Source organism: Manis javanica, chromosome 16, assembly GCF_040802235.1.
Source record: "Manis javanica isolate MJ-LG chromosome 16, MJ_LKY, whole genome shotgun sequence".
Taxonomy (NCBI): Eukaryota; Metazoa; Chordata; class Mammalia; order Pholidota; family Manidae; genus Manis; species Manis javanica.
In genome coordinates, this window is record NC_133171.1 from 36,570,790 (window position 1) to 36,583,808 (window position 13,019).

The following is a 13,019-nucleotide window of genomic DNA, read 5'->3' on the forward strand; positions in this document are numbered from 1 at the left end:
TTAAAAGATAATTAGTTTTGAATGAGATCATGAAGGTGGAGCCTTCATCATGTATGAATGTCCCTATTAAACAAGGAAGGGACCCTAGAGCTGTCTGTCTGCCATATGAAGACACAAGGAAAGGATAAGCCAGGAAAGAGGGCTCTCAGCAGGAAATGAATCAGCCAAAGCTTATTGTTGGGCTTCTCAGCCTCCAGAACTATGAGAAATAAATGCCTGTTATCTAAGCCAACCAGTTTATGGTATTTTGTTATGTTAATCTGAAAAGACTAGTATGATGAGATTTAGTTGGGTCTCAATGTGAATTTATATTTTTAAGCTCCTAAACAGTTTTAATTGTTATCATAGTGCAAAACAGAAGCCAGCAAAACACTACTAGGAAGGCATCAGCCCAGTTTATCCATTTTAAACATCATCTATTAAGCAAAATATATGATAACAGATTTAAGAAACTTATTGACACCCGTCAATACCTAATACCCCACTCCCATAGGACCTAACTGTTCTATAGCAGACACAACACACTCAGTGAAGGAGGAAAGAGCAGGTGAGCAGTAACTATATACACTGCTAGCTATCTGTTGCAGTTTTCTTAGCCGAATGACTCAGTATTTAAGTACATTAGCTCTTCGAGTAGACACAGAGATGCTGTGCAGGTTTATCAGACTACATGAGAGCAAGGATATGCAAGGTGCCTTTTCTCATAAAGACAGTGACAATGTTGTTGATGAGTTGAGACCACTACAAATTTCTTCCTTTTTTTATTCATCTGATCATAATCTAATTTAACCTGGAGTTATCTATTCATCTACTTGGGTAACTGAAAGTCTCAACTGAGGTACTAGTAACATCAACTACTCTGTATCCATGGGGACTCAGTAGAACCAGTTTGGCCTAGAGCAACAAGAAGACAAGCTTACTTGTGTCTTCCTATGAATTTAGCTAAGAATGTATACATTCTTCAAAGAATTGTTTCCAATATCTGATAGCCTCAGTAGTCACTAAATACAATGTATATTCAAATACAGTACACATATTTATACAGAAGTAACATATATATTTATAGATCTTTTGGTTAAAGACCTTGAAATATTTTTTTTCTTATTCTAACCCCAAGCAGCCCTCATAAGAATCCTAGAAACACATGTTGGGCAGCTATTTACCCACGTTTTCTCAGGTACCACCAAGCCCTATCGATGCTTCCACTGTTGCATCCGTGATGGTTTTTGACACAGCAAGAGATCAAATTCTGAGGCGATAGATTGTCTGTGTATCGCCCCTTAGACTGAATTGCTATTCGGTCAGCTGCCACACCTGTTTTAAATAGAATGTTGATTAATATTCAAATGGCACATGGTATTTCTAATAATCTACTCTGTTTGAATTCAACACTAGTCTTCAAAACTTCGTGTAATTTAAAATTAAAAGGTCATTAATATATCTGTGTATTCCAGCACGTTCAATTGTGTCATAATTTCCATCATAACTTTTGTCCAGTTTTGGCATTGCTCCATTTTTTTATCAACTTCAAAGACTTTTCCAGTTCCTTGTTCCTTTCATACTCTAAATACTTCCAAATTCTTCATTAAGAAATCTGTCAAGTGAAACTCCTTGAGGTCAAGAGCCATATCTTACTTACGTTTGTATCTCTTGCACCTAGAACATATTTTACCTATAGTCATGGATAAATATATATATATTTTAAATGAATATAACTGATGAGATCAAAAAAGATGACCACAGAAATATTAATTGGAAACATATCCATTTTAATATGATATATGGTAATAACTCAGATCCTTGGCTTTTAAGCTAATATCTAGGAGACCATTTAATTACCCAGTAGACCATTATTAAGACTTCAGACCAATAGAATCTCTCTTATAAAATACCTAAAAGCTACATAACCCACTTTTGTGCTCACAATATTCTTGAAAATCATGACCCTAATCTTATTACAGTAGACATAGAATTCACCTTGTTATTTATATGTATATTTTTCCCCTAGTATGTTTATTATTAATAAGTTCATTCCTTTCCCCTATTTATCAGCCACCTACTAGGTGACAGTCATTGTACTAAGCACTAGAAATTGCCATGAGGAACAAGAAATGAGAGTCATAATTCTGCCCTCATAGAATAATAGACTAGAGAAACTAACCAACCAGCAGCAGAAAACTACACATTGTTATCATTTTGATCACACTCCCATGATAGGCTAATCAGAGTGATGAGGTCATGAGAAAATTGGGGGTTACCATTTTGGTACAGATTTTCTGTGGTTGTTGGATGCCTCAAACAGTCTTGTTCTTAAGGTTTAATCTCTTAATTAAAGACAACAAAGTCATAACCTTTCTTCTATCCATCCAATTTTCTCAGAAATTATAGCTTTTGCTCATCAAAATTGTCTGTGTACTGGAATCCCTCAAGATTTATAATTATTCCAGAATAATTCATTTTGGAATTTAGAATTATTCTAAAATAATCCATTTTAAAATAATTCATTTGCATATGTATTTCTGTATATACATGGATTTTATATAACTAAGCATATGTACAATTCAGTGGTGCAATTGCTGGCACGTTTCAGACACTCGGTAGGTGTTGAATCTGCAACTTCCTACTTTCTCTCAATTCCCAACTATTGCTATGCTAGGATATGTTTCACAGGAGCAAATGACATTATACTACCACCTCTGCTATTCTCAAGAAAATTATCTCCTATTTCATAAAAAAAAGAGAAATTCTTTGATACTTTGACTTTTAGTACAAGGGTTCAGAATCAAGTACAAATGTTTAAAACGTTAGTGTAATTGTTCTTTGGTTCAGAAAATACTTTTACAATGCAGGCAACACAGTAGTCAAGTCAGAAACCTGGCTTCCAGGCCCATTTTTTGAGACTTCTCAGCTTTTGGCTTTGGGTGAGTCCCTTCACCTATTTGTGTCTGTTATATAAAACCAAACACTTGAAAAAAGTGACCTCTAAAATCTCTTCCAGATTCATGAATCTGTAGATACCAAACAAAAGGGTCAATGTTTTCAATTCTAATGGTATGCAATGTGTTTTTCTTATGTAAACATTTCTAAATCAGTGAATATTTAACCCAAATTCATCTGAAATACTTAGAAAAAGCCAGAAGGTTTATGGATGACTCAGTTTCGCAAATTGTTGGCACTCTTTTTTTTGAAAACGTTTATGGGGCTGTACCTCTGAGGTACACTCTATTGTTTTACTTGCTTACGTAATTACCGCAAACTTGCTCTGCAGCACGAATCACTCTCACCATTCCAAACTCCTTCACCTCCTCAGTGTCTGACATCTTGCTTGAATTTTATTTGGCTGTAATCTTTTATATATGTATATATTTTTAAATATCTTATTTATTCCATTTTATAGCTGTTAGGTTACTTGTAGACAATTTTTTTTTATCTTAACCATACATCCTGACATAATTTTCTAGATCTTTAAGAGAACCTAATCTATTCTTTACTTAAAACAAACACCACCAGCCTGATTTGCCACACTGAATACACAGAATATAAAACTGTGCCCTCTAAAACCACAAAAGTATTTTAAAAAAACTCTCTCTGGTGAATTACGTAGGGGGCAAAATCCAGATTTAGCCCTTTGCTGAGGCCATCTGTGGGGATGTAACATGGGGACACCAAAATCCACTATCAAATTAGCTTAGCAAGTTACTCTTACTATTTCACCACCAATATCTTTCCTAAGACATTTTCAGAAATACTGGTCTAATTTGAACTTCAAGCAAGATTCTCATATATATCACGAAGGAAGTAGGATATATTAACCACATGAATACAAATGACAAAAGATTTATCTGATTAAATCTCTTCCCACTCATCTGAAACAGGGCTCAAAGAGGTCTCCATATGCATTCCCAGTGCAGCGACGTCAAACATCTGACAACTAGACACCATTTCTGCAGGGGAACAAGGAGGCAGAAGCATAGAGCTCACAGATGGGACCTTTCCAGAGGTAAGCTTGACCAAAGGTATTATTTCTAGTGCAAATTAGCTGATACTATGAAGTAATGATATTTAAACAAATATATCAGTATCTTTGGACAGGATCCTCACCTGTCCTAATCTACTTAAACTATATCCTTTTCTGTCCCAAGGAGTGTCACCCCTCAGAGCTGGCTTCTCTAAGAGACTATGCACTTATTTCACAATGCGTCCAGTAGCCAGACTGTTTTAGACTCTTTTGGAATTATCTTCAAACCTAGAGCTTAGTTTTACAAAGATCTTTGTAGCCAATTAACATCATGTTAGGTTTAATTTAATTGCTGGGATACAACCAATAATCCTTTGAGGTAATTTGGAGGCCAGATCTTGGGATTAGCTTGAGTAGTGACCTACTGGACTTGCAAATTTATAGAAAAGTAGCTAAAAATAGGTGTTCTTTATGCTTTTGAAACAACAGCAGCACATTAGGAAGCTACTCTGATTGAAAGCCCAGTTATATCACTTAGAGTCAAAACTTCCATATGTGCTTTCATTTAAAATGAGATAAAATCCATTTCATCCCTTATCATTTAGTTCTGAAATCTTACTTTACATTCACATTACTTTAATATTTAAGTATATTTTTCAAATCTTTTAAGGAGAAAAGAATATAAGAATTCCATGGGTATGCATATCAGTATTATAGATAATATTATAGACAAAAAGCAATCTTATATCCTTCTTATTACCTGATCTTAACTCTCAGAGCATGAACTGATTTTGGCAACTTTTCTTTGTTGCTCTTCTGCTTTATTCTCTATTTAAAACTGGGCCCTAGAAATAGAGTAAAAATGGATTTTTTGTATGATCTTCAGGTTGCTTTCTATAGTCAGAAGAAGATTTTATTTTAACTGACCCAACAATCACTTTTAAATATTCTAAATTTTAAAACCTTCCAATTACTTCCCGGGGTCTAGAGTCAAAGGGAAAATCATAAGGAAGTAATCAAAGTGACTATTACTTGCAGTGGAAAAGGCCCATGACGCGGCGCAGTTTTTTTGATCCAAGGGGCCGTGAGTCCAGCCAGGCCATTTATAAGAGGCAACAAAGAACTCGGGAAGATCACGTGTTGCAGGTAGAGAAGCCTAAGGGAGAAGAGACAGACAGGTTGGATCGCTTCCAACGCATCCCTGTACCCTTTATAAGAAAATGCGAAACCCTTGCATAACATTGATCATCATTTTTTTATTTTGTACACTCATGTTTCCTGAATGGCATCTCTGTAAAGTACTAGGGATGTAGGATTTCTATCTCATATATGTTTTAAATGGCAATTGAATGCAAGGAACCATAGCAGAGTGCAAAATCATTAGAACCACGCACAGAATGCTTTTGCTGGGTCACAGGAGAGCGCAATAGTTTCAATCAAAGGCTCCGCCACCTTGGGTCAGACTTTTGGTCACCACATCAAAGACTGCATGAGGTTATTTAAATTTGACCTCATAAATACTTACTTGTACGTCCCTCCTCTGTTGGAGTGTGGATGTGATTCCATGTGAAATTAATTTTGAAATAATGCATTGAAGGCAACTTTGCATTAACATGCTTGCAGCCCCAAGGAACACCCATTGTATACCAGCCACCGGGAAATAAAACCAGGATCAATTAGTTGATAGTGATAAAATGCTGGAATATTAAAAAGGACTTCAGGAAGTTTGTAATGCCAAATGTACAATAATATTATGTCTTAAAATCCCATGTTAAAGTCCTGAGAGTCCATTTCAGCTGCTGTCCTTCTGCGAAAGCAAACTAAATGTTAATAAACTTCTTCTGTTCATATCACTCAAAGAAAATCTGAAAAACAATATCCTTGTTTTTCCAAACTTTCCTAAACAGTGATAACTTCTACTTCCATAATCAGGACTCCAACCAAATAAGGGTTTCTGTATCAATTTTTATCACTTATGTATACACACACATTCACATACACACACATTATTTTTGAGAGTGCTTTAAAGTTTTTGATGTGTTTTAATACTCATTATTTTCTTTTATCTTCTTACTAGCTCTGTGTAATATAATCAGGGCAATATTATTCACTCTATTTTATGAATGAGGATATAAACTTTTAAAAGTTAAATGACATACTAAGATCTCTCAGGTAATGAGAAATACCCCTGAAATGAGACCCAGGTGTTTATAACCCTTAACACTATGCTCTCTTCGTCATTTTTCTATTTTATCAGAAATATATAGATATTTTACAACAGAAGTAAAATGTCTGCAAAAGCTAAAATTTTACCTATTTAAAAGTTTTATGATTGTGTGTTGAACCAGTCAGGCTACTGAACCCATATCTTGCAAAAAAAATGACTTCTGACAAGTATATAACAGCTTCAAAGTTTAAAGGAAAATTTATAATTTACATGTCTGCTTGAAAATGTATCCATCCAAAATATTTATACATTTGAATTTTAATGAGAGAGTCCATTTTTTTATTTAAAGAGCTATTATCATCTGATAGGAAAAGTTAACAAACCCTGAGTTCCATTACTAAAAGCACTGCCTTTTAGATGATGGAAGAAAAGTGTGGAAAATGTCAAGCAGATCACGTTAGAATGTCTGCATGAGAACTTAAAAGACCAGCATCAGAAATCCAGGCGATGTTAGATTCTTACACCATTAGACTGACCACACTGCAGAAACTTAGAGTTGGAGCAGAATAAAGGCAACCTGAGAATCAAAAGAGGGCAACAGAGAATATCAACTGCTTTAATCTTCATAATACAACGCTAAGAATAGCAAGAAATGTCTTCTAAACTATTTGATACTGGAGGGGAAAGAGCTAATTTTTTGGTTGCTAAAGGCAAAATGAATTTTTCATTATCAACAGTATTTGCCTTCATGTCTTAATGTTGAAAGAGTTATGTTTTGATCTCTCTCCAATTTCTATATAAAGAGTATTATTAATTGATCTACTTCTTGTAAATATTAATATTCAGTTATGGCATCGTGGCAGAGAGCTAAGCCCCCTTTTCATAGGCTTCCCTTTTATTCATAGGGAAGAAAACTGTAACAGTTTTAGCTCAGCACATGCAAGCTCAAAAAAATGAGTACATTCCCTAAACCCCCTTGGCTACCAGGTGTGGTCACATTACCAAGTCCTGGCCTATGGGGTATAAACAGAAGTGTCATTGGCAGTTTCTGAGAACTTTCCTTAAGAGACATCTAGCACTTGACTTTGCTCCTTTTTATTGATTTTTTTCTTCCTTTCCTGCTGACAGCCATTTGGATATAGTAGACATGGAGCAGCCTGCTTAAACCATTATATATAAAGGTTCTGGAAAACAGACTCACAAGTAGAAAGAAGCTCAGGTACCCATACCATGGAGGGCACCTGGAGGGGAGAACCACCCTCCTCTAGATTTGGTGGTGAGAGATCAGTGTCTACATTATTGAAGCCACGATCATTTTGGACTGTTGTCACTCTCAAATGAGCCTAATCATAACTAAGTAACACACATAACTGACATTGAAGTTACAAGGGAAATACCGTATATCCTTGAACCCAGGACATCATCAAACATAAGATGCATCCCCATTTCAGAGGTGTCAAAAAGTGAAGAAAATGTGCATCTGGAAATCAATGAGCTATGATAGTTCACGATAAGAGTTCTGCAGAACACTAGTTCTGAGGAATTATAATAATTATAAAAGGAGATGATTAATCAAACAGTTCTGAGAAACACTGGTTTTGAAAATCAAGAAGATTTTGTCCTCTGTACAATATTTTTTATAAACATCTAAGTGTTGGGAGACTCTAAAAAACAGAAATAATGTTCATGATTTTAAAAGTACATGACTCAATGCAAAGTACTTCATTTTATTTCATTTCATTTCACATCAGTTTTATTATGAAGCAGATCAAAGGACTAGTGTTTCATGGAACATCTACTGGGAGAAATCATGGCCCAGACTAGGTAGACCCAGGTTTGGGGAGGCCCAAGAGCAGGTACCTAGGTACCTATTTGTTTTTTCAACTCTCCTTAGGAATCTACTTATAACAGCCCCAAATATTTCTTCTTTGAAAGGGGAAAAAAATGGTCTTTTACATTTCTTTAAGATCTGTCTTGTGGTGATCAATCCAGCCCTTTGGTGCTGTTTAAGTCATAGTCAATTATATCACAGTGTTATGCATCAGATTATGACTAGCACAGAAAAATAAAACTTGGAAACTGATTTGAGAGGGAAGACATCCATTCTGCCCCAAGTTTAGCTGTGTAAGGACTGAGGCAGGACGTATATTTTCTAATGTTTACTGAACGATTTGGGATTCCATTCTGAAGGAGGGAAAAGGAGAAAAGAGAGAGACTTGAGGAGACCCAAGTAGGTGCTCTGATGTTCTTTGAATTTTAAAACTCTTAATTCAGAGACAGCAAGAGAAGCCGATGTCCTACTTTGTCCCTAGCTCTTTGCCTGCATCGATGAGAAAATTCTGAGATGAGCTGAGGGAAAGACAGACTTAAACAGACCCCACCACCACATCTGGCCGTGCCCGGGCCCCTCTTGCAGCATTTTTTGCACCATGATTGATACCTACCGTATTTTATAAAATAACAAAAGCCTACTGCCATTGGCCTTATGTTCATGTATATGGGAGCTAAACATCAATTTTACAGGAAAAATAACATTTTTGTTCAATATTATATAAAAAAGCTAAATATATGTTTTTCACTTTAATATAATAGTGTTTTGGATTTTATAGAGGCTTCTATTTACACAGGTGACAAATGTCACTGGAGTCAAGGGGAGGAACCTTATTCAGGCAGGATTATTCCTCAGCAAATCAAAATTTCAATAACCTGAGATGGGCAGGAACTAAACTTGGTAATATTTGCTCCGATTTCTTGCAAAGGTGCTTCTTACCCCTTAGGACTTCTTATCACTGGAATATATTTTGAGAGGGAAAAAACAAATTTCTCCTACTATAACTGAAGACCAGAGTAATAAATCCAGTCAATCAAATATTGGGTGTTATCTAGATGATAACAAGATATCCGGATGATTAAATAAATTTCATTTCTCACCTCAGTGACCAGAGGCTTTAAAAGTTACTATAAAGTGCATAAAATATTATTTTAACTTCCAACAAACCAATAAAAAGGAGTTATTTTTCTTTGTTAGTAATGGCAACTAAAATGCACAAAGGCCATTTATATTGGGTAACTGAGAAAAGATGCACTAGTAAACTACAAGGCTGGCAACAAAATTTACGTTTTCACATACATCAATCTCATATCATATAATATAGGAAAGCTACAGGTTTTAAATATTATACCAGACTTCTTAATGTTTTAGTAGTTTCCAAACAGCTCTCTCTTAGATGTGATACTTATCTGCAATAGTTTTGTTAACTTTATTGTTTTCCCCAGGGAATCACTGATAACAAAGTCATATAAACAAAACTTTTTGACTGAGCTAATCACCGAAATGAGCTCTTAATTTCCCCATTTCTCCTTGAAAATAGGATTTTTCATTCAAAATATTGGCAATATTTATAATAGGATATCACACAGTGAAGTTATCTTCCAAATTCAAAAAGCTCTTGAACTTTATGTCTGGAAAAACAATCAGGTACCTTGTTGATTTGATTAGACTTGATTTGATTTGATTTGATATTTGATGTAGACACATAGTAGAGAAGCTTTCAGGTTCACCAGAAATATATAAACTCCACCAAGGCCAATAAATCCAGAACTACACCTTGCTTTATGAAATAACAGGCTACAAATAATGAAGCTTTTAATTTAGTCCTTACATGATTGTCCTATTTCAGTACCCTGCTATTCTCCCAAGGTTAATCCAAGCGAAAAAGAACAATTTTATATATTTTATAATAATATTTATTTAATGCTGTTCTATGTATAGTCTAAGTACTGTGCTAAGCACTTCTCAGCCATCATTTTATGGGCTTCTTACAACCCTATGAGCTAGGTACTACCTGCCACCCCTTCATAGAGGAGAAAACTGAGGCAGGAAGTAGAGGAGCTGGACTGACACCCAAGCACACCAGCCCCAGAGGACATCTCCATCACAGCATATGGAATGGTGCCACATGGATACATTCACTGACCTATATTTTAATATTTATTAATAACTATTTAATACTATTAATAGACTCCAATGTGGTGTTTCTGCTGGCTCAGAAGGACGTTGGTCAATGCCTGTTTTGTGCACAGTCATAATATGTGGTTGTCTTTATTACTTTGTGTCTGAGACACTGAGGAAGCTCTGTTTTCTCTAAATATACTTCTGTCCCCTCCAGCACTTTTATTTCAATATTATAGCTTAAGTTAGCATTTCCTAAAGTGTGTTCTGTGGGGCCTACATCCTGGGGACTATTAATAATTATTATAAATAAACAAAAAGACATGTTCTCTGATCACTTGAATTTAGGAAACACTGGGTGAAAATAAAGACAAATGGAATAAAGTTAATCTCAGTGTCTTCAATATGCTAATGAATGGTGTGAATCTTCAGAAAGAAAATATAATGTCCCATTTCACAAATTCATTTGACCCCAGGTGGGACACCTTTATCCCCAATGTTGCAAGATCAGTGGTCCATGAAAGAAATGTTGGAAAATATTGATAGAAGTTTTAAACTGTGTCATAATCTGTTTGGCACAATAGGGAGACAAAAGATTCACGGAGCAGAATTAACGTGCTTGTGGGGAGCTCCAGTCCTTCCTAAGGCCGGCTCCCAATCAGTCGCACTGTGAGACTATACAACATACAAAGTTCAAGTGGACGGACAGAGAATGGTTGATTCAACCAGTTGTTCCTAACACTTTCAGCGTAGAACATTTTGGGACAGAGCTGTCCACTCAAGACAATACTTTGAACAGTCTCAATATACTACACCAGAAAAAACAGGTATGAATTCATTGGCATTCGTTGACCTGACACTGGACAAGGTGGGTAGAGTCTTGGTATACAGCAAGGCGTTGCATGGTCTGCACAGGGCCCTTCTCAGCCGACTTTCTTCACGCCACCTCCTTTTGTTTTTTTTGCTTCCTCTCATCTACTTTGCTTGTGCCCAGAGAAAACAATACATTTAAGTTGTCTTTTGTCTGCCCCCACCTAGGATTGCCATCCAGGAAGGGCCCCCAAAATCCTTAAGTTACCTTTATCCAATCCTCTGCTATCAACATATTTCTCTTCTTCACTGTTACTAAGCACATGCTACAAAAATTAATTTCAATTCACCTAATTCATATAGATTGAACAGATGTTTCACATTTATATGAAATGGAACTTTTGTACATCTACTGATATTCCTTTAACTCACTTTCAGCAGACACATTATGGGGATGACGGCTTAATGATGTCCTCATAATGACATCCATGATGCTTAAGGAATGAAGCCAAGAAACCAGTTAGGAAAGAGAAGAGCTTTCCTGGGAACCAGGGTGACTCAGAGCTCACCTTTCCCAACCAGGAAAAAGAATTTTATGAACATCAACTCTCCTCCAAGTAATGCGATCAAAGAAAGGGAGATGTTTGGGGGTGGCGGTGCAATGTATTTTATCTCAAAAACTATTACCGCTGATAGCAACGGCCTATCCTAACTGTACATAAAACCATCCTATGTTGAAAATGGTACAAAAAAAGAATTTGGGAAAAAGTGTATGTGGGAACTTATCCAGAGACATACCCACAGAAAAAGTAATTCATTTTCACTGTACTCAAGGCAATTTGATGTATTGGGGTATTTTATATGTAGTTCACCAGGTTAGAAATTAACCTATTGTTTAGCTCTTCTAGTAGCTACCAGTTCTCATTCACAGTGCCCTAATGTTCTTCCTAGAAATACTTGTTATACTTCTGATTTTCTTTTATCTCCGGATATCAGGACAGCTTCAATACTATAAACTTTTTGAAAGGTCCTCAGTTGTGCAAGCTAGAGTGCCTTAGAAATAAGCTATTTCCTTGCCTTACATCATGAGTGGGTAATGGAAGTCTTACAGATCAGCTGAATCTTCCTTATTGCTTTCCTGGAATTATTTGGCAACTGGATTACATTAATTCAGAGCACTAGGTCATTTAGATTTTCTCAAAATACTAATCATTAAGATTTTTCATCTAAACATCACCACAGTGCCTTTTATGCAAACAAATCCTCAGCAGCCATAAATGATTTAGAATTCAATTTCTTTTCCTATGCTATGGTGATTGGCAACTTGGGAAAGACATTTAGCTTGCTTTCTCTAGAATAGAAAATATTCTAAGTTGCAGAAATTAAAGCTTAAAAAGGAAATGTTAGAAATAATCTGGAGCAAATGTATATAGACACACAAATGAGTATCTGGCTGTCTGAGGCCCTCAAGGGAAAGAGCGATCCTTAGAGAGAGGGTGAATTTATTATTTTCTTAAGCAATTTTGTTTCTTTTTTTCCAGGTGGGCAAAAATGAAAAAATAAAATAGCCATTAAAAAATATATAACTCTTTTCTAATTGATCATAGAGTCGAGTCACTAAAAACCATGAATCTGAGCCATGTCTGTAAAGATTTTGTATCTTACTGATGTGGGAAAGATGCAAAAACATATCTAAACTGGTAATTTAATAGAGTTAACTCTGCTCTTTGCCATTTTGAACCTGACCTGGCCAAAGTTAACTGATTCTACTGGAATTCTGGAGACTCTTATAAGATGTCCAGGCTCTGCAATTTCAGTAATTCTGTGGTGACTTTTCACTTCTCTGGATCTCAGTGTGACTTAACCTCTCTCCATCTCAATTTTCTTGTCTTTAAAATGTGGATAATTACAGTACTCACTCCATCAAGCTGCTGTGGGAATTAGATGAGATAATGCATTAAAGTGCTTTCAAGAGGGCTTAGCATGCAACTACTCAGCAAATGGCAGCTATTATGATCTTTTCTGATACTAGTTATAATTTAGCAGGCCTTGATACTGGAATCTGAATTGGAATAATAACTCAGGGGATCACATCTCTTGAAAGCAAAGCACACTAAACATTTAATGAGAAA

The 13,019-nt window shown here is 35.8% G+C and overlaps 1 protein-coding gene across 4 annotated transcripts in view; it reads right to left on the reverse strand.

Moving 5' to 3' along the window:
* TINAG (tubulointerstitial nephritis antigen) overlaps window positions 1-13,019 on the reverse strand; it is an 82,088-nt gene that overhangs the window by 55,027 nt on the left and 14,042 nt on the right. For all 4 annotated transcript variants that reach the window (XM_073224165.1, XM_073224163.1, XM_073224164.1 and 1 more), the window contains exons 5-6: window positions 4,991-5,114; window positions 1,164-1,314 (exon numbers count right to left, since the gene is read on the reverse strand). In XM_073224165.1, coding sequence (XP_073080266.1) covers window positions 1,164-1,314; window positions 4,991-5,114 — 275 coding nt within the window. The remainder of the gene's footprint in view (window positions 1-1,163; window positions 1,315-4,990; window positions 5,115-13,019) is intronic.